The sequence below is a fragment of the Physella acuta genome, unplaced genomic scaffold (assembly GCF_028476545.2).
Source record: "Physella acuta isolate Inbredline_101_S28 unplaced genomic scaffold, ASM2847654v3 ptg000376l, whole genome shotgun sequence".
Taxonomy (NCBI): domain Eukaryota; kingdom Metazoa; phylum Mollusca; class Gastropoda; family Physidae; genus Physella; species Physella acuta.
Genome location: NW_026731895.1, coordinates 778,954 through 799,678, shown reverse-complemented (window position 1 = coordinate 799,678; position 20,725 = coordinate 778,954). Strand labels below are relative to the sequence as shown.

The following is a 20,725-nucleotide window of genomic DNA, read 5'->3' as shown; positions in this document are numbered from 1 at the left end:
CATTTTCTCTTTATATACTACAAATTTTCAAAGAAATGTATTGATGTTTTAGAAATTTCATGACAGTTATAATATTTAATATTTATGGTTTGTGTATTTTGAATATTTTGGTAGGATATAATAAATAATCCAGCCATTTCTGCTTTTTGCCTTGAAGTTTAAAAAAAGCTTAATGTAATATTTATTACTGTATAATGTAGAGCAAACCTATTCTTGTGTTTTATTATTTTTCTGTCAATTTCTTTGAGTGTTTTCAAATTGATCCATTTGTGAACTAGTTTAAGAAATAATAAAAAATTACATGTTATCGTAACATTTTAATTAAACTAAATATAATATTTATTACCTGAGCTACAAATGTATCTTTTTGTGTGATTAAAATTTTCTTTTAGATGCCTGTATTATTCCTATATGATAATTTGTCAAAAATAATAAACACTTAATGACAATATTCAGCTTTTAACTTATTTTTTTAAGTACCCAATTTTATAAGGGTTTTTAAATTTTTTATTTTAGTCATTAACATGAAGTGTATATTAATTATATTAATAAATGCAAACTGTTCCTAAAATATTATGAAGTATTAAATGTAATCTTAATACTTAATGTGGTAACTAAACATTTAGTATCTAGTGTTGTCTTTTTTCAGACAACTATCATGTCCCTATTTGTGATTCTTTAAGTCAGCGTAACTTAATATTTACTACATGAATGTTTTATTGCTGTCAAACTATTTTCTTGTTAACTGGGCTGTCGTCTTTACATTTTTAACATATTATAAATGTTATTTTAAAAAATGTGTTTTTTTGACAATCAAGACATCTGTAAACTCATCAATTCTAAATGGTTTTTTTTAAAAATTCAATTTGTATGTCAATGGAGTTTTCTAATAAATAGATTAAAATAATTGAAATGTGTTTTCATCAATAGGCCTACATGAATGTAATTCTCTGAACCATTATTCAATCAACTAAAACTTTTCTATTGGTTTGTCAGTCCCTCCTCATCCACTAACAGACTAGAACACCCCCACTTAGCAAGGCAGACACCCCCCCCCCCCTAGAACAATTACACCTATAACATTCTGCTATGATAAAAATATGAAGTGAAGACACCATAAGAATACTTATAAACTTTATTATTTTACACAAGTATATCCAGTAAATAAAAATAACCTGTTTATATATTTGTTGATAACGTTTTGAACAATTACAATTTTGTCACTTTGTTATGCCAGATAAATACATAGATATTATGTAAGTTTATGTTTGATAACCAATATACGTTTTTGTCTAAATAATTCAGAACACAAAATTACCAACTCATATAATTTTAAAGTGCAAAGGACAAAGTTCTGTTCTGAAATGAAGTAACAAAAAAAAAAACAGCTATCAGTGGAAGCTAATTTAGTAATGTGATCAACATTCCAGAACATTTTTTTGTTGATCAGTATTTTATTCTTTGGATAATATATTTAAAACAAAAGTAGAATTGTTAAACTGCTTGCAAATTAAACCAACCAATCATACAATTGAACAGACATACAACCACCTACAAATATTTGCTATAATTAATTCCATCACTGCTATTGCTTGGGCTGAATATTTGCTTCTGGCATTATGCCTGTAATATTAAACATGTACCATCAGATTCTTGAAGATCTACAGGGGAGAGAACTGCCAGTGTAGTACATTCACATTCGGTTGCTAGCAGAAATCAAAGGGATCTGGTCAAAATATTCTATGAATAATACAAAATTAAACAAGAAATACATTGTCTTGAAGCCTCAAATAAATTCATTCTACTGAAATTATTGTTAATATAAACAATTGAGAACATTTTTGTGCACACCATAATATCCCTAATGTGGCAGTAAAATTAAGAAAAATGTGGATCAAATAGTAGATGTTATTTCAAAAAAACTATAGATTAGTGCAAATAAAAAAAATACAAGTGACATTTTTGTATCTGCAGCACAAACAAAAAAGTATAATTCAACTGAACTATACAGGGATTTAACATGGAAGAGGAGGGGGGAGGAAGGAACAGCTTGAAAATCTGTCACTTTTGTGAAGAACTGGATCTTCAGCATAAATTTAAATAATAGTAACAGTTGAATACATGTCTAATCCAACCAAAACAATTTCACCCCAGGTCAAAGGTTAAGGCAACTTGTGTAGATACAAGTGAGAGAGTAAGGAAACATTACAGGATAGTCACATCAAGTCACAGATTGTTGCATGCTGCCTCCATCTCAATGATGCTATACAAATACTTTCACCAGCCCCACCAAATTTTGCTGGTAAAAGATCACAAAAATTGATTTCAAGCACATTATCATTGAAACACGAAGAGATTTAAAAAATTTTCCCTTAAGGAATGAATCAACCACCTTGCCTATGTCAAGATTAAAAAAACAAAAAACAGGCACTTTAAAATTATTTTTAGAAAATTGATGTATGCTTGATGGATATGAGCATTTGTACTGGTCAGCTAACAAGGATGGATATAAAAAACTATTTGAATTTATTTTAGCAAATGTCACCATCCAAAACAATCATTTCCACCAGATTCTGTACTTTCACTTTCTCAGTATTCACGTCTCATGAAGAACAGAAAAAAAACAAACAACTGAACAACATCTAAATCAGGGAATAGATAAGTAACAAATAGCAAACTGTTTTCACATGAAATCAACTGCGCTAGGGCTATCAGTAACAAGAGCTGCTACATCTAAAAGCCTCCCAGATTCAACTGAATCTGAAAGACTCTACTCACAATATTCCTACAAGTTGTCTACACAAATTCAAATTAGAGAATACAATTGTAGTTTAAACATTATGCAAAGAAATATACTTTGACTATTTAGCATATATTTCTATTTCCTGATTCAGGTATATATATATATATATTATATATAATATTTATAAAAATGACATCCTTCAAATGACACCACAGGGCTAACTAAGAACCAGACCGTACGAGCATATAGTTTATACATAACATCACATTTAAAATACATGAGTGGAATTAGTTACAACTTGAAGCCAGGCCATTTCTACAGCCTCTCTGTGTGCTTGATGCCCTCGGTTTCACTGCCATTTATTGCTGCGTCCTCGTCTGTCATGACAGTCACTAGTGAGCCGACAGCTTGGCCCACTTCACCAGCTATGTGAAACAGATCTCCAACGTTGGCACCACCTGAAGCAGAAAGTATCTTGGTCATATTTCTCCTGGTAGTTTTATTGAGAGATGCAAGTGGCACATTGTTAAAAATAATACAGTGTGGACACAATATGAACACAACATGGACACAATATGAACACAACGTGGACACAATATGAACACAACGTGGACACAATATGAACACAAAATGGACACAATATGAGCACAACATGAACACAACATGGACACAATATGAACACAACATGGACACAACATGAACACAACATGGACACAATATGAACACAACATGGACACAATGCCAGCACAACATGGACACAATATGAACACAACGTGGACACAATATGAACACAACATGGACACAATATGAACACAACGTGGACACAATATGAACACAACATGGACACAATGCCAGCACAACATGGACACAATATGAACACAGCATGGACACAATATGAACACAACATGGACACAATATGAGCACAGCATGGACACAATATGAACACAGCATGGACACAATATGAACACAATATGGACACAATATGAACACAACATGGACACAATGCCAGCACAACATGGACACAATATGAACACAACGTGGACACAATATGAGCACAACATGGACACAATATGAGCACAACATGGACACAATATGAGCACAACATAGACACAATATGAACACAACATGGACACAATGCCAGCACAACATGGACACAATATGAACACAACGTGGACACAATATGAACACAACATGGACACAATATGAACACAACGTGGACACAATATGAACACAACATGGACACAATGCCAGCACAACATGGACACAATATGAACACAACGTGGACACAATATGAACACAACATGGACACAATATGAACACAAAATGGACACAATATGAACACAACATGGACACAATATGAACACAACATGGACACAATATGAACACAACATGGACACAATATGAACACAACATGGACACAATGTGGACACAATATGAACACAACATGGACACAATATGAACACAACATGGACACAATATGAACACAACATGGACACAATATGAACACAATATGGACACAATATGAGCACAACATGGACACAATGCCAGCACAGCATGGACACAATATGAACACAACGTGGACACAATGTGGACACAATATGAACACAAAATGGACACAATATGAACACAACATGGACACAATATGAGCACAGCATGGACACAATATGAACACAACATGGACACAATGTGGACACAATATGAACACAACATGGACACAATATGAACACAATATGGACACAACATGGACACAATATGAACACAACATGGGCACAATATGAACACAACATGGACACAACATGGACACAATATGAACACAACCTGGGCATAATGTGGACACCACATGAACACAATGTGAACAATACATGGACACAAGATGAACACAATGTGAACAATACATGGACACAAGATGAACACAATGTGAACAATACATGGACACGAACATCTACAGACCTCTAGCTTTGATGGCGCTGTAGTGTGGTGGACTGTTTACATCTGCTAGGATACCACTGATGTCAGGATCATCTAAACCTGGATAGAAATATACATCACCTTCGTTATACAACGGATAATCCAACATTTTTATAAAAATACATATTCTTGTATTTTATAGATTAAGTATAACAGTGTAAAAAAAAAACAATGATGGAAAAAGAAAAACAAATGACCTAAATGGCCGTTGGTGTGGGGTGTTGACTCAAGCTGTGGAGCAAGGCGGTAGCGTGGCTGACCCGTGTGGAGGGAGCTGACTGAGGAGGATGGTGTCGTCATGGGTGTTGTCCTAGATGATGAGTCAATAGAGAGGAAACTTTTGTCTGCCTGTGGCTGAAAGAAAACAATCAGCAACATCAGGTGATGTTCATGTTTTTACAACATCAGGTGATGTTCATGTTTTTACAACATCAGGTGATGTTCATGTTTTTACAACATCAGGTGATGTTCATGTTTTTACAACATCAGGTGATGTGCATGTTTTTACAACATCAGGTGATGTGCATGTTTTTACAACATCAGGTGATGTGCATGTTTTTACAACATCAGGTGATGTTCATGTTTTTACAACATCAGGTGATGTTCATGTTTTTACAACATCAGGTGATGTTCATGTTTTTACAACATCAGGTGATGTGCATGTTTTTACAACATGAGGTGATGTTCATGTTTTTACAACATCAGGTGATGTGCATGTTTTTACAACATCAGGTGATGTTTATGTTTTTACAAATCAGGTGATGTGCATGTTTTTACAACATCAGGTAATGTGCATGTTTTTACAACATCAGGTAATGTGCATGTTTTTACAAAAGGGAAAATACATCTTTTTATCCTGTGTCCCATCTACTGCCTGGTAAGTCCACACCTGCCTAGCTAATCTGTTTAAGTTAACATCTGCCTCGCTCAGGGGTTCCCAACCCCGTGCCCGCGGGCGCCATGGCGCCCGTCGAACGATTCGTATGTGCCTCTCACTATTCGACAGAGACAGAATTTTTTTCATAAACATTATTGAAAAGTTGAAGGGGATGGAAATCAAAAGCTTGAGGGGGTGGGGGGGGGGGGGGGGTGGGGGGGGTGGGGGGGTGGGGTGCAAATCGAAAGTTTTGTCCCCGGGTGACGGGAACGGTTGCTACGCCTCTGGGAGGAGTTTGTCGACTTAAAATAGGTGGTGCCCGCCACCCTACCGATATTTTAGAATGTGCTCTAGAGTAAAAAAAGGTTGGGAACCCCTGGCCTAGCTAATCTGTTTAAGTTAACACTTGCCTAGCTAATCTGTTTAAGTTAACACCTGCTGATCTAAAAAAAAAACTATTACACTACCTGGTCCAACAAAAAACCTATTAAACCTACTACCCTATCTGATCTACTAAAACCTACTAACATACCTAATTTCACAAAAACCTACTACTCTACCTAATCTAAGAAAAACCTACTACCCTACCTAACCCAACAATAACCTACTAAACCTACTACCCCACCTAACCTAACAAACACCTACTAAACCTACTACCCTACCTAATCTAAGAAAAACCTACTAAACCTACTACCCTATCTAACCTAAGAAAAACCTACTAAACCTACTACCCTACCTAATCTAAGAAAAACCTACTAAACCTACTACCCTACCTGATCTAACAAAAACCTACTAAACCTACTACCCTACCTGATCAAACAAAAACCTACTAAACCTACTACCTAACCCAACAAAAACCTACAAAACCTACTACCTGATCCAACAACTGCTTGAGACGACCCAGCTGCGCCTCCAGCTGATGATTGTGATCCTCCAGCACCCTCATCCTGGCCTCCAGCCTCCCCTTGTGGTGCCGCAGCAGTTTGGCTTCAGCCAGCATCTCCTCATCCCTGTTATTGCTGCCGTTCAAGCCTTCTTCCTCCCCGTATAGCCTGGGGGAGCTTCCAGACCTCTGTTGGGATGCTTGACGTAGTCGATCGTACTCAGCTTGCAATGTTCTGTTATAGTAGTTATATAAATAGATTACACTCTCTTGCGATGTTCAATAAATAATTTTAAATTAATCAAATTCTGCTTCAATTTTATTTAGATAACCCTTAAAAGTAAATAAGTTTAATTTTTCTTATTCAATCCATTTCTATATTAAATTTTCAAACTAAATAAAATAGGAAATCTAATTCTGTACATGTATGTGTAAAGAATTAAAAAACCTACTTCTATATAAACATAAAAACCTACTTGTATATAAATTATTAAAATAAAGTAGAGCCTACTTGTAGGTAAAGTATTGTAAAGACAAGTCAAACTTACTTGTTTTCTTCTTCAAGATCTCTAATCATGTGCTCCAATTCATGCCTCTGCTCAGCATCGACAGCCATCATAATCTGCATGGGACTTTTTAACTGAAGTCAAGAAACAATTGATGAAACAGCTGCTGCAACTGAGAGACTTAAAGCAGCGCTAGAACTAAATGTGTTAGAAAGTTGCTCTGACTTACAGCATGAGAGGAGGGGTCACCATTGAGGCTGGAGCAGTACTGGGCTATAAGGTGGTGCTCGTCCTCTCTAAGGAAAGAGAGCAGAAAAAGTTTTTAAACTGAGACAAAGAAGAGTTTCACACAAGTAAAGTACATTAAAAACACACAGTTAATATTTTTTTTAACAATGATAAGATTCATTAAATATCTGAACAATTGCATCAAATAGAATAAAACATTGAAATTATTCATGATTCTTCCCAAATTTTCAACAGTTTTAATATACTTTAAGCTGGAAATAGATCATGTACATATAATAATTACATAATGTAGTGATGTGCTTAAAAATTTATAAACCTAAACCTGAAAGCGTATAGTGGGATAATGCAAGAAAACATTCTGCCAAGATAGCAACAAATTTTTTAGTAAAAATCTTGTTTAAATAAAATACAAAGAGAAACTGCTGGGTTATGATAACATACATTTTTAAAGCTAAAAACCACTATAGCAAAACTAATAGAGGATGATGTATTAAAAAAAATGCTTTAAGGAGAGTGACTGTTCTTGATTTCCTAAAACCTGTTAAGAGTTATTAACTTGGGTACAACATGAAATAAGCAATGAAGTAAAGTTCAGAGTAAAGGGAGACTATAAGAATTCACCAGCGATTAAAACATTTGATAGCAGTTACACATGTGCTTTGTCATAATTTTTTCCTCAACCTTTCCCCCCCAAGTTTAATGATAAAAATATTTCTGAATCTAAAAAATAATTTTTTTTTCAATTGCTATTTCAGTCTTGGAAAAAAAAATTTATGACATTTAAATCAGAATGGTAATACAACTATAATGAAAAGGGAAATAAGAAAACAAATGTTTTGAATGGTTTAAAAGGCCAAGGGTCATGACATTTGTTAAAATAAACAACAGTTTAGGTTGTCACCCAGGGACAGATACTGGATATGACGTTTTAATTATTGACACCGTACCAGAGTATTTGGAGAATAAAAAAATGACACAAAAGATGAAATTAAAAACATGAAAAAAGTTTTTCTAGGTTAGAATTTAAAAACAACCAAACAACAACCAAGTGTTAAAGTACCTGTATTCATTTGTAAAGGTTTAAAAATTGCAACTAAACTTTAAAAACTGAAAGGTAACTATTTGCATCACTTTTGTGTGTAGTTTTTAAAATTTCTTTGATAAAAATAAAGACAGATACTTATTTTAATCTACAGTATGGTGTATTTTAAAATCTTTCTGTATGCAAGTTAGATCAATCCTAAATTAAAAAAACAAACAAATGGTCTTATGACTGAGTACCTGGATTTAACATAGGTTCTGAAAATAGAAAATAAAAGAGCATATAGCTCATTTTTGAGTCAAGTGTGTAGCCTACTAATGTGTTTATAGCCTACTAATGTGTTTATAGCCTACTAATGTGTTGATAGCCTACTAATGTGTTGATAGCCTACTAATGTGTTGATAGCCTACTAATGTGTTGATAGCCTACTAATGTGTTGATAGCCTACTAATGTGTTGATAGCCTACTAATGTGTTTATAGCCTACTAATGTGTTTATAGCCTACTAATGTGTTTATAGCCTACTAATGTGTTTATAGCCTACTAATGTGTTTATAACCTACTAATGTGTTTATAGCCTACTAATGTGTTTATAACCTACTAATGTGTTTATAGCCTACTAATGTGTTTATAGCATACTAATGTGTTTATAGCCTACTAATGTGTTTATAGCCTAATGTGAAATTAAAATTAGCAAATAGACTTAAAAACCTAATTAATTACATGTGCATTTCTACAGTAACGCAGGTGTTTTCATATTGTTTTAGTTAGTGATATTTCTTATAAAGCTCAACAATTTCAGATGGCATGCAATAAAACAAGTGAAAAGAGAAAATAAAATGTAAGCACCTCTTGATAATGTACTTTGATTTAATGAGACTGGCTGAGTGGGATTTAATTAGCAAATGCTCATCAGCCTCGCTGTGCAAGAAAGTGAACATGCAATCAATAAAAGTAAAAAATAAAATCATGCAATGAAACAATTCGTTGTCAAAATACTTTGCAGTTCTGGGGTCAAAATACTTTATAATGAAATTAAAATTAACTACATAATTGAACTAATTTGGTTTGTTGAAGTTTAATCATTTAATTAATTTTCTACAATTGATGTTGATGTCCAATCACTGATTCTAAAATAAATGCTAGGTATAAGTTATTTGCAGTCATGACCAAGCCAAAACTAGTCTGCACCCTAAGCCAAGTCAAACATGCGCAGGTCGTAGGGCTTTAGTCTGAGTGGGCTTGGTATGGAGGGGCTTCTGTCATGTCTATCTGTGTTTAATGCATGAGTGGTTGGATAGTGAATGGTGATATCAAGTGGACCATGAATGGTGATATCAAGTGGATCATGAATGGTGATATTAAATGGATAATGAATTGTGATGTTCAGAGAACAGTGAATTGTGAAGTCGCATAATGGAGAATGATGTTAACTGATGAACAGTGAATGATAAAACCCCATCAACAGTGAGTGGTAAGTTATATCTGAATGACGATGAGTATTGCCTATCTTTAAACAATCCATCAATCTCCACAAATGAACTAGCAACTAAAGCCAGTGAAAGAAAGAAACCACTACCTGGTGTGACTCTCACTAGTTTGTTTAATACTATCAGAAGGGTAAAGGTCTGAAGGTTTCTTTATTTCTTCAGTCCTGGAAGAGAGAAACACAACAATACACAGTGTGCTTGCTGTAGGTTAGCATAAACCTCTATCATTTCTTCCTTACAAACAAAAGCTGAACCATTTCTTCTTTACAACTAACCCATTAAAAAAAGTATTAAGTTTATTATGTGAGATTTTTAAAAACAGGAACAGAATTAGAAAGGAAACAATTGAGTGTGAAGAGAATAAAATGCTGGTGGTCTGTACCTGGTGGTGCTCAGTTTTTGAGAGGCCTGTGCTATCAATTTGTGCTCATCATGTCTGAAATGTTGGGGGATTTAATCTACATTAGCTTTTTGCTACACAAGAAACTTTCAGTGTAGCAGTTTAAGTTTATGACTGCTGTCATTTTATATTTGTTCCAGTAACTATTTTTTAAATACTTGTTGTGTGTCAGTATAATTTGTGACTGTTATAAGAATAATTTTTTGTGTTGTGTTATGGCTGGTACAAGAAAAAAAAAATCATAAAATAAAATTTGGTAACAAATAGTTGAATAGACCGAAATAAAAAAAAGAATAAAATCCTATCAATTCAAGAGATGGGAAGTAATCTATGAGTTATAACACACACAACTCTTCATCAGGCAAGCATTAGTATCATAACACAGAAACACTGATATACTTGATAGATACTTTGTGATAAATACATGGGATAATACTTTGGCTATTGTTTAAACATGTGTGCACAGAATATAAATACATTTTAAATAAAGACAGGGCTTCTCAAAATGTTAGTCACTTAAGTGTTATCAGTATTCTAATTTCCATTAGAAAGTTATAAAAATTACTTTCATTATATCAAGACACAGAGAAGTTTGCTTAGATGAAAAGGGCCAAGGGTGGAGCATATTTGAGAAGCCCTGCCCTAAAGTATACAGTGTTTTTCTGTCTACTTATTAGGGCTTAGTCCAAACAAGTTTTATCTTAACATTTGCAATTTTTAAATATCCCAGCTGAGGAGAACACTAAAAATAGACTACAACACACAAAAAATAACATGCTTAGGGCTGGAGTAAGTGAAGTTTAGTGGTAACTGTAGGGTGGGGGGGGGGGGGGGGGCAAGATGCATGGTATTACATGTTTGATTCAAAGCTGGTTGTTGTTAAAAACAAGTTGGAACTGCTACTGAACCAGCGTTGAATCAAAATGTTTAGCAGACACAAGGGAGACTGATGTGAAGAAAACTTACATGTCTGATGGCGCCCCCTGTCTTTGCTCCACTTCAGCAATCCTGGGAGAACAAAGGAAAAAATATCTCAAGCAATAGAAAGGACATAGGTGATGGAATGAATGAAGTTTTCAGCTCAGTGTTCATGTGTTTAGCTATGGTTGATTGAGGTAAATAAACTTTAGAATGTTAAAGCTGTAGTTTAAGGGATGATAGGTTAATGTAGGTGTTTTAGTTTGAATTATGACAGGTAAATGTAGGTGCAGTAGAACTTAGACAGGTAAATGTAGGTGCAGTAGAACAACAACAGGTAAATGTAGGTGCAGTAGAACAATGACAGGTAAATGTAGGTGCAGTAGAACAATGACAGGTAATTGTAGGTGCAGTAGAACAATGACAGGTAATTGTAGGTGCAGTAGAACAATGACAGGTAAATGTAGGTGCAGTAGAACAACAGGTAAATGTAGGTGCAGTAGAACAGTAACAGGTAAATGTAGGTGCTGACCTGCTAGACATCATCTCAAGTCTGGAATGCATGTCCTGGGAAATGCTGTGCTGAGGTGATGGGTTGGGGCTGAAACAACAGAGGAGACTTGTAGTCCAGCAGGCCAAGACATACACGTTGGACAAACATACATACAACAAACATATACATACAACAGAAGAGACAAACACATACATTCGACACAACAGACATTACAAACACTAATACAACATAATACATATATTACAGCAAGCTATGAAAAACATGTATGTATGTATATATATATATAAGTATATATATATATATATATATATATATATATATATATATATATATATATATATATATATATATATATATATATATATATATATATATATATATATAAGTATATATATATATATATATATATATATATATATATATATATATACTTATATATATAAATACACACATGTTGAATCACTGAGAGACTGAAACAGCTTTAAATGCAACACAACCAGGGATGATAAGTTAATTATTCTATGACAAAAACATCACAAGGGATATCTATAGAACTATTTTGTACTATACTATGAGAAAACATTTAAAGACTAATTCTTGAAGAAGCTTGTCATCAAAATTCTCATTAATCTATATCTGACCAAAAAATTTTGTTTTATATATAAATTGGTAGTTTTACCTACACAAAACCAACAGGTAGACAGACAACACTTAAGACACACTAACCCAACTGATAGACACAATAAACCCATGCACACCTGAAGCAGAAAGTTCAGACCTACTCACCTCTCTAAACTGTCACCTTCTAAATGAGAGTCTACTGGAAGATAGCCTCGACGTGGGTGTTTCTTAAAGTGTCGTTTAGACTTGAATTTATTCTTGAACACTTTGGAGAAGTCTCTCACATCTTCACCAGAGGTGGTCTGTGAACACAGGAGAGTTATTACATGCAGACTAGTACAGCTCTATACACAAGCTTAAACTCATAGCGTTAGAAAAATTCTAAACTGATTCCTCTATACACAAGCTTAAACTCATAGCGTTAGAAAAATTCTAAACTGATTCCTCTATACACAAGTTAAACTCATAGCGTTAGAAAAATTTTAAACTGATTCCTCTATACACAAGCTTAAACTCATAGCATTAGAAAAATTCTAAACTGATTCCTTTAAACAACAGGATATTCTGACTTATATACGGACTGGACCCCTATAAGACGACCCTCAACTGTTCCAGTTGAAAAGATAGTTTGGAATGTATCAATATCAGTCTTATAATATGAGTAGTATAAAACAACCCTAGATTTTTAAGATGATTTTCCTGGATTAAAAAGTAGCCTTATACTCCAGAAAATAGGGTAGGCATGGCTAATAGCTCAGTTTCTAGTAGATAATTTAACAATAACATCATTTTTGGCACTGAGATTAATATTGTATTTAATGTAGACCAGTTATAGCAAGAAGTTATTTGAACCAAACAGACAAGTATAGTGTAGAGCAAGATTTGTGTGCGTAGAGACACTTACAGTCGTGCAGTACTCCTGCATGGGATGGGTCAACTTGTGGCTTTTTGCTGTACGACCAGAGAAGAAACAATTTTGACAAACATCAAAATTGAAACATTTCAGGCAGCGGTATCTGGAGAAAACAGAAGAAATTCATACACCATTAGAAAAGGTCACAATTATTGGCCTCATTACTTAGTGTCACAATTATTGGCACCATAACTTAGTGTCACAATTATTGGCCTCATTACTTAGTGTCACAATTATTGGCACCATAACTTAGTGTCGCAATTATTGGCCTCATTACTTAGTGTCACAATTATTGGCACCATAACTTAGTGTCGCAATTATTGGCCTCATTACTTAGTGTCACAATTATTGGCACCATAACTTAGTGTCGCAATTATTGGCACCATTACTTAGTGTCGCAATTATCGGCACCATTACTTAGTGTCACAATTATTGGCACCATTACTTAGTGTCGCAATTATTGGCACCATTACTTAGTGTCGCAATTATTGGTACCATTACTTAGTGTCGCAACTATTGGCACCATTACGTAGTGTCGCAATTATTGGCACCATTACTTAGTGTCGCAACTATTGGCACCATTACGTAGTGTCGCAATTATTGGCACCATTACTTAGTGTCGCAACTATTGGCACCATTACTTAGTGTCGCAATTATTGGCACCATTACTTAGTGTCGCAACTATTGGCACCATTACGTAGTGTCGCAATTATTGGCACCATTACTTAGTGTCGCAACTATTGGCACCATTACTTAGTGTCGCAATTATTGGCACCATTACTTAGTGTCGCAACTATTGGCACCATTACGTAGTGTCGCAATTATTGGCACCATTACTTAGTGTCGCAACTATTGGCACCATTACTTAGTGTCGCAACTATTGGCACCATTACGTAGTGTCGCAATGGTAGAAATTATCACACTTATTAAGAGCAACTGATACATTTGTAGAGGGGTTGAGGATAAAATCTTTGCCATTAAAACTTAGAAGAAAGAATATTTTAAAAAAATGTTTATGCCATTAGAAACCATGAATGCACAATCATGGTTTATAAAATAGAGTGACCATCTTACTATTTATTTCCTGATAAAAATCTCAAGAAAAAAAAACAAGTCCCTACCTGAAACCAACAATAGGGAATTCCTTGCAAACATTACATTTAGCTTGGTGCTTGGCTGTCTCAGCGGCAGCAAGGCGATGTAGTACTGGCAGCCAGACCAGTGACTGGGGTTCTAGCTTCAGCCATTCCAAGAAGTGGCTGGCTTCTATTTCTGGTCTTCCATTGGCCTAATTCAAGCAAAACACACGTGTTAACTGGTACTCACTTCCAATAAACATTGCTTTTTTAAACAAGATACATAAGTAGAAAAGGTTTAAATACACACCTATCTATTGCACGACAAAGTAAGAATTTAATTTTAGAAATAAAAAAATATTTAGATAATTTATATCTTTTAAAACATTTATATGCTAATTTTACTACAGAATACCCTCATTCTACTTCTTTAGGTATTAGTTCTTACACTTATTAGTTCTGTAAGAAAATCTCACTTTTTCAAAACAACTGCGGACACTGGGTTCAATGTTACTGCCACCAAAGGATGCGATCTCACCAAGCTGTCTTGGAATCTGCATGCAGTCGTGCAACAGCAGTCCGAGCTTCCTCTGGTCAGCAAAGGCATTAGTGTCTGCGATTAGTCTGAAAATATCTGGAAAAGAGGACACATTTAGATAATATTTTTTTCATGTTTTAAACAGCATAATAAAAATGAATCAAAAATAGCCTGGTATTGACTGATTTAATCCGTAGCTTAGAGGTAAACTTGTTCACATGTGAAGTATTCAGAAAAATCTTTCTCCATCCCCACCCAGACTATCCCACAAGATAAAACACATTAAGTTTTGTATGTTATACGTGACTTAGATCAAATAAAGTTTATTATACGTGACTTACATCTGTATTTGTCTTCTAGCTGAGCTTGACATAACAAGACAAGGCCAATCTTGAAGGACAGTACTCGTACCTTGCCACTTCTCACACTGACAGGAATAAATGTCAAAAATAATTAAAGACGGCATTCAATGTAGAGAAAAATGTATGTCAGAAAAAAAGGATATTACATTAAACAGAAATAACATTTACAAACACTAGTTCAACACACATTAAAAAAAATGGTCAAAAATTAATTTGTTTAACAACTCTGATAAAAAAGCAATTCTAAGAATTTTATTAAGCAAGCTGTTATTCTAAATAATTGTGGGAATATTTGAAGTTTATGTACAACAGAATAAATACAAAAACAAAAACAACAAATACAAAACAAATCAACTAACATGACCAATACAAAACAAAAAGGAAAAAAAAGAAAGAGAGTTTGACACTAATCACCTGTCATAAATGTCCAATATCCAGTTTAAAGTGAGGTCTATGGATAGAGGCACATTGACAATCTGTGGATGCTCTTTAGCTGCTGTCTCGAAAATTGTAGACAAGCACTCAATCATCTCCCCTACATCTATTAACTTGTCATTACGTCCCCTTAATCCATGGCTGTCAAAAGCTTCGACTGCCATTTGTAAGGACACCATATCCACTGGAACAACAAACATTAGAGGTAATGTGGCATTTGTAAGGACACCATATCCACTGGAACAACAAACATTAAAGGTAATGTGGCACTCAAAGAATTATAGACCCCTTTTTTTTTACTTCTATCTACATTGGAGATACTTATTAATTAGTGTAAAATATTTATTTATTTAGGAGTAATTAATAGGATATCTTTTTGCTCGGATATATTATACATTTAAAAAAAAAAGTAAATATTGTGCTTGAATTATTCCATTTTGTAGAATAAGCTCCATGAGAAAAACAACAGATGTTTGTCAATAAAAAAATATCTTCACTTGGTTTAGCGAAACAAGTTTAGAGTTTAGATTTTCAAGTTGTGATTAAAGTTTGTTTAGTCAGATTTTGGTACAATAATCTAATGTCAACACAGTAGCATTATACTTACAGCATAGTTTTTTCTGTAACATTCTTAATTTCATGCCTGTTCGGTACGCAGCAAAGCGAATTTTGTTCAACTCCACTGAAACAAATCATACATACAGTTCAGATGTGACAGTTTGTCGATGACTTTTAAAAGAAATAAACTATTTAATAATGTCAGAATCTAGAACTAGAGAAAATAAAAGGTCTGGACAAATAAAAAATAATTCCTACTCAATGCGTCCATGAGAATAGTTAGTTGAGGGTGGTCCCACTGAGTTGTTTCTGTTGCATGACTGAGAAGAAAAAAATATATATTATAGAGTGGCTTCCCTTAATTTCATCTCAAGACTAGCTGCTTTTTTCTAATGATTAAACTAGAACATAGTCAAAGGCAGTGTTTCTTCCAGACTTTTTTCTCCGGGGGGGCACTTGAAATTTTCGGGGGGGGCGGTAGACTTTCTTCGGGGGGGGGGGCGGACACTGTTAAAAGTATATATTTTCTATATAAATTATATAAATTTCATTTCGTTCGGGGGGGCGGTAAAAAATTTTCGGGGGGGCAAAGCCCCCCCGAAGAGATGCCTGGAAGAAACTCTGGTCAAAGGTCACAAAAATCAATACTTAAATCAATACTTCCAATCACCTTTGCTCAGGTTTAAAAAAAAAAATGACTTACTTGATATAATAAGGCAACTTTTGCTCAGGTTTTAAAAAAAAAATGACTTACTTGATATAATAAGGCACCTTGTTCCCTGCGACTGCCCTTTCCCAAGAACCGTCGACAGAGTCTGAAAAAAATTAACTATTGATAATTCCTGCAGTTGACATATTGCTAATTACATGTTGATGCTGTTTATTGAATAAAACCTTACTGTACCTGTAAGGTTCATGGGTCAGAGGAGGGAGGTATAGAATAGATAAGACAAGTGAAGTCAAGAGAATAGAAAAAATATTTCAATGAGATTATAATTTTCCTGCGTGGCAAGCCTGCACTAGCCAGATTATTGACACATTGCAAAAGTTGCTGATTTTCTAACTAACAGCCCTAAATAAGGAAACCTGGTTTAAATTGAGAGTATTTTACTCTAATCATTATTTAATGTCGTTTAGATATTTGTAATGTATTTCTTTCCATCCAATTACTTCCCTTTAGGTTGACTAAAGTACTAAATTTTAGATATAGATCTAGGTCTAAGAGTCTAAGTTGATTAACTGAATAATCTTATCTTAGTAACTAGAGTCTAGAAAGTTTAGTAATTTAGTTAGTTGCCTGATCTTCAACGTACTTAATACTAAAAAGTTAATAAGGCTAACTAAGGAGTTAGAAAATTAGATGATTTACAATTAATTTACATGCATCTGAAAACATTTTAATAAACAAACAAGAAATCGTTGAGAAATTAAATTACAACAATAATGCATAGCATTGCCAAATTCAAGAAGCATGTGTTGGACTGAACTTGCCTATTAACAAAAAAAGTTAAACTCAAAATATTTTATTTTTAAAATAATGAAAACCCAAGTTTGACCCAGATCGATGTCGTGCGCTAGTCTCGCGGTTAAAAACAAAAACGAATCGTATTGAATAAAATTTACTAGTGTAAGTCTACGGGTCATCATGATAGGCTTGTATTGTAATCATAAGGGGAGGCAAGCCTGTGGCCTGAATCTATATTAGATCAGTAGGAGCTAGGCAACGTAATTCATCCATCTTGCGGCCATACTATTGGAAAATGTTCCTTTGTTAAATATATTGATCAGCCAGGCATAACAAAGACGGTACATAAATAATTACTTGATTGTGATACGTTGAGTCATCGGACATTTTCTATACCGCAGTTTTGTCGATCGGGCAATGTTAAACATTGGATGCTACTCATTTGCTGATTTAGGCAACATAGTATCTCTATTTTCTTTCTCTCTCTCTCTCTCTCTTAATAATACTTTATATATATATATATATATATATATGTATATATATATATATATATATATATATATATATATATATATATATATATATATATATATATATATATATATATATATATATATATATATATATATATAGGTTGGGTCTGACACGTGCTCCTGTAGATATAAAAAAAAAAGATTTCTAAATTACACCATCAAGCCCCCCCCCCCCCCCCATGAGTTGTCTGAAGACGTTTTACTGAATCTATATTTAGACGTCTGTGTCTTCAAGAAAATACAAGGCAGATCTCTATTATTTTGTTTTTGTTTCAACATTCGTAGCCAGGGGCGTGTTAGGACGGTCACAGGAAGGTGAACTTTGAACCTTGAACCTCTCACCACGACACATAACTTCACTGACAACGGCTGATGGTTTCTCTCAGCACAAGAGAAGGGAACTCTAACTGATGGTGTAAAGGGATGTAACTTAAGTCGTTCGATTTGGGTAGGTAGGAGTGTTGTAACATAACCAAGCGTCAGCTGATGCTGTTTTATTTAAACACAGTTAAAGGAATCACAGACTTGCTGATAAAACTTTTTAGCTGAGAGAAGAAAAAAGTAGAGTCTGATGCTGCGTGATGTTTAAATACAGCACAAGTCAATTAAACTGTTTTTTTCTAGATTGCACGCGCTAATCATCACGTGATTCATCAAAGCGAAGTTTGGCGAGCTACATGACTCAGACAAATGTGATTCACACAAACATTTGAAAAAGTTGTCTCCACTGGGCCAAGCCTCTTCCGGCAACATCTACATTGAATGTTGTATGTGAATCTTCAACAAATGTTGGATGTGAATCTACAACAAATGGTGTATGTGAATCTACAACAAATGTTGTATGTGGCCAGTTAAATGGCCAGTCAGATCTACAACAAATGTTGTATGTGGCCAGTCAGATCTACAACAAATGTTGTATGTGGCCAGTTAAGTGGCCAGCCAGATCTACAACAAATGTTGTATGTGGCCAGCCAGATCTACAACAAATGTTGTATGTGGCCAGTTAAGTGGCCAGCCAGATCTACAACAAATGTATGTGGCCAGTTAAATGGCTAGCCAGATCTACAACAAATGCTGTATGTGGCCAGTTAAATGGCCAGTCAGATCTACAACAAATGTTGTATGTGGCCAGTTAAATGGCCAGCCAGATCTACAACAAATGTTGTATGTGGCCAGTTAAATGGCCAGCCAGATCTACAACAAATGTTGTATGTGGCCAGTTAAATGGCCAGCCGAATCTACAACAAATGTTGTATGTGGCCAGCCAGATCTACAACAAATGTTGTATGTGGCCAGCCAGATCTACAACAAATGTTGTATGTGGCCAGCCAGATCTACAACAAATGTTGTATGTGGCCAGCCAGATCTACAACAAATGTTGTATGTGGCCAGTCAGATCTACAACAAATGTTGTATGTGGCCAGTTAAATGGCTAGCCAGATCTACAACAAATGTTGTATGTGGCCAGTTAAATGGCCAGCCAGATCTACAACAAATGTTGTATGTGACCAGTCAGATCTGCAACAAAAGTTGTAGCCTATGTGGTTTCACGACTCAGTATGTACCTAAGATTCGAACCCATGCCAAACACCATGTGTAGTTACAACTATAGACTTTAGGGAAATATAGACAGTCCACTAGAAAATACCCACCAATAGAAACACGGAATGCATTTATAACCTTAGGCCCAGATTCCGCAGCCACACGCGTCATGATTGGCTACAAGCTGTTCCTCAAAAGTCAATCCCAATTATTTCACTGAGGATCTTTAAACACAAGTTCACCACATGCTAGCCACAAGTTAGGAGTAAAATCCGTGCAAGTAACAACACCGTAACAGCCGAGGGTCAACGAGTACTTGAGTGTGTATGACGTAGTACGCAAGCATTGACACGGTCAGGTCCAGACTGTAGCCAGCAGTGTGAGAATTGGAATCTAATCCTGCACAACTACACACTGATATTTTAAAAGGTGTTGCAAAAACGCAACAAAACACAACACTAGCAGTCAGACGAGAGTTTGAAAATCCGCCCCAAAAAACAAGAAAACCAACAGAAAACTGCCCAGGAAAGTCGAGGAATGCACGAGCAGACGAAGGTCAACTCAACAAGCAGACGTCAATATGGAGGCGACATGACTCGCCACTGTTGTGACTGGAGTCTGGCACAACGAGCAGAAGCCAGGCACGTCGCGGGAATGTCGCGGACACTTCTGCCGTTTGAAATTTATCACCCCCGGGGACAGAGTAAAAGCGGGGGGGAATTGATCAGGAATTGATTCGGGTGACGTCAGAACATTACAAGAGGAGAGGCTTACAACGCATCTAGAAGATTAGCTACAGAGGACGATAGCTTGCTCGTCCCCACCCCCTCCCCCGGTCCTCTCTTTTTAAAAATGGCCTCCCCCCTCTCCCACTGGCGAATAAGTATTGATCGCTGTGACATGAGACTTGTCGTTTTAACCTCCGCGTTTCCATCCAATTAAGTTAAGCCAACTCGGCAGATTCGAACAGTGAAAGGGGGATCTCAAAACCCAATGGTCGAGCATGGTTTGGTGAAAATGGTTGGGGGGGGGGGGGGGGTGATTGAGGGGTAACGTTTTAGTTAGAGCAAGTCCTTGGACATTACGTCCAGTT

General features: G+C 35.2%; 1 protein-coding gene across 20 annotated transcripts in view; it reads right to left on the bottom strand.

The window, feature by feature from the left end:
• Positions 1-1,117: 1,117 nt before the first annotated feature.
• Positions 1,118-20,725, bottom strand: part of LOC131941899 (dystrophin) — a 301,691-nt gene continuing 282,083 nt past the window's right edge. For 14 of the 20 annotated variants that reach the window (XM_059301490.1, XM_059301480.1, XM_059301486.1 and 11 more), the window contains 21 exons: positions 16,847-16,907; positions 16,351-16,412; positions 16,142-16,216; positions 15,514-15,718; positions 15,079-15,164; positions 14,676-14,833; positions 14,245-14,411; positions 13,115-13,226; positions 12,376-12,512; positions 11,608-11,676; positions 11,124-11,165; positions 10,140-10,193; positions 9,847-9,921; positions 9,117-9,188; positions 8,508-8,525; positions 7,207-7,273; positions 7,020-7,111; positions 6,463-6,706; positions 4,909-5,065; positions 4,694-4,771; positions 1,118-3,201 (listed from right to left, as the gene is read on the bottom strand). In XM_059301490.1, the coding sequence (XP_059157473.1) occupies positions 3,059-3,201; positions 4,694-4,771; positions 4,909-5,065; positions 6,463-6,706; positions 7,020-7,111; positions 7,207-7,273; positions 8,508-8,525; positions 9,117-9,188; positions 9,847-9,921; positions 10,140-10,193; positions 11,124-11,165; positions 11,608-11,676; positions 12,376-12,512; positions 13,115-13,226; positions 14,245-14,411; positions 14,676-14,833; positions 15,079-15,164; positions 15,514-15,718; positions 16,142-16,216; positions 16,351-16,412; positions 16,847-16,907 (2,174 nt within the window). In that variant the 3' untranslated portion in view covers positions 1,118-3,058. The remainder of the gene's footprint in view (positions 3,202-4,693; positions 4,772-4,908; positions 5,066-6,462; positions 6,707-7,019; positions 7,112-7,206; positions 7,274-8,507; positions 8,526-9,116; positions 9,189-9,846; positions 9,922-10,139; positions 10,194-11,123; positions 11,166-11,607; positions 11,677-12,375; positions 12,513-13,114; positions 13,227-14,244; positions 14,412-14,675; positions 14,834-15,078; positions 15,165-15,513; positions 15,719-16,141; positions 16,217-16,350; positions 16,413-16,846; positions 16,908-20,725) is intronic. The other 6 variants (XM_059301481.1, XM_059301483.1, XM_059301482.1 and 3 more) reach the window with 6 other exon arrangements.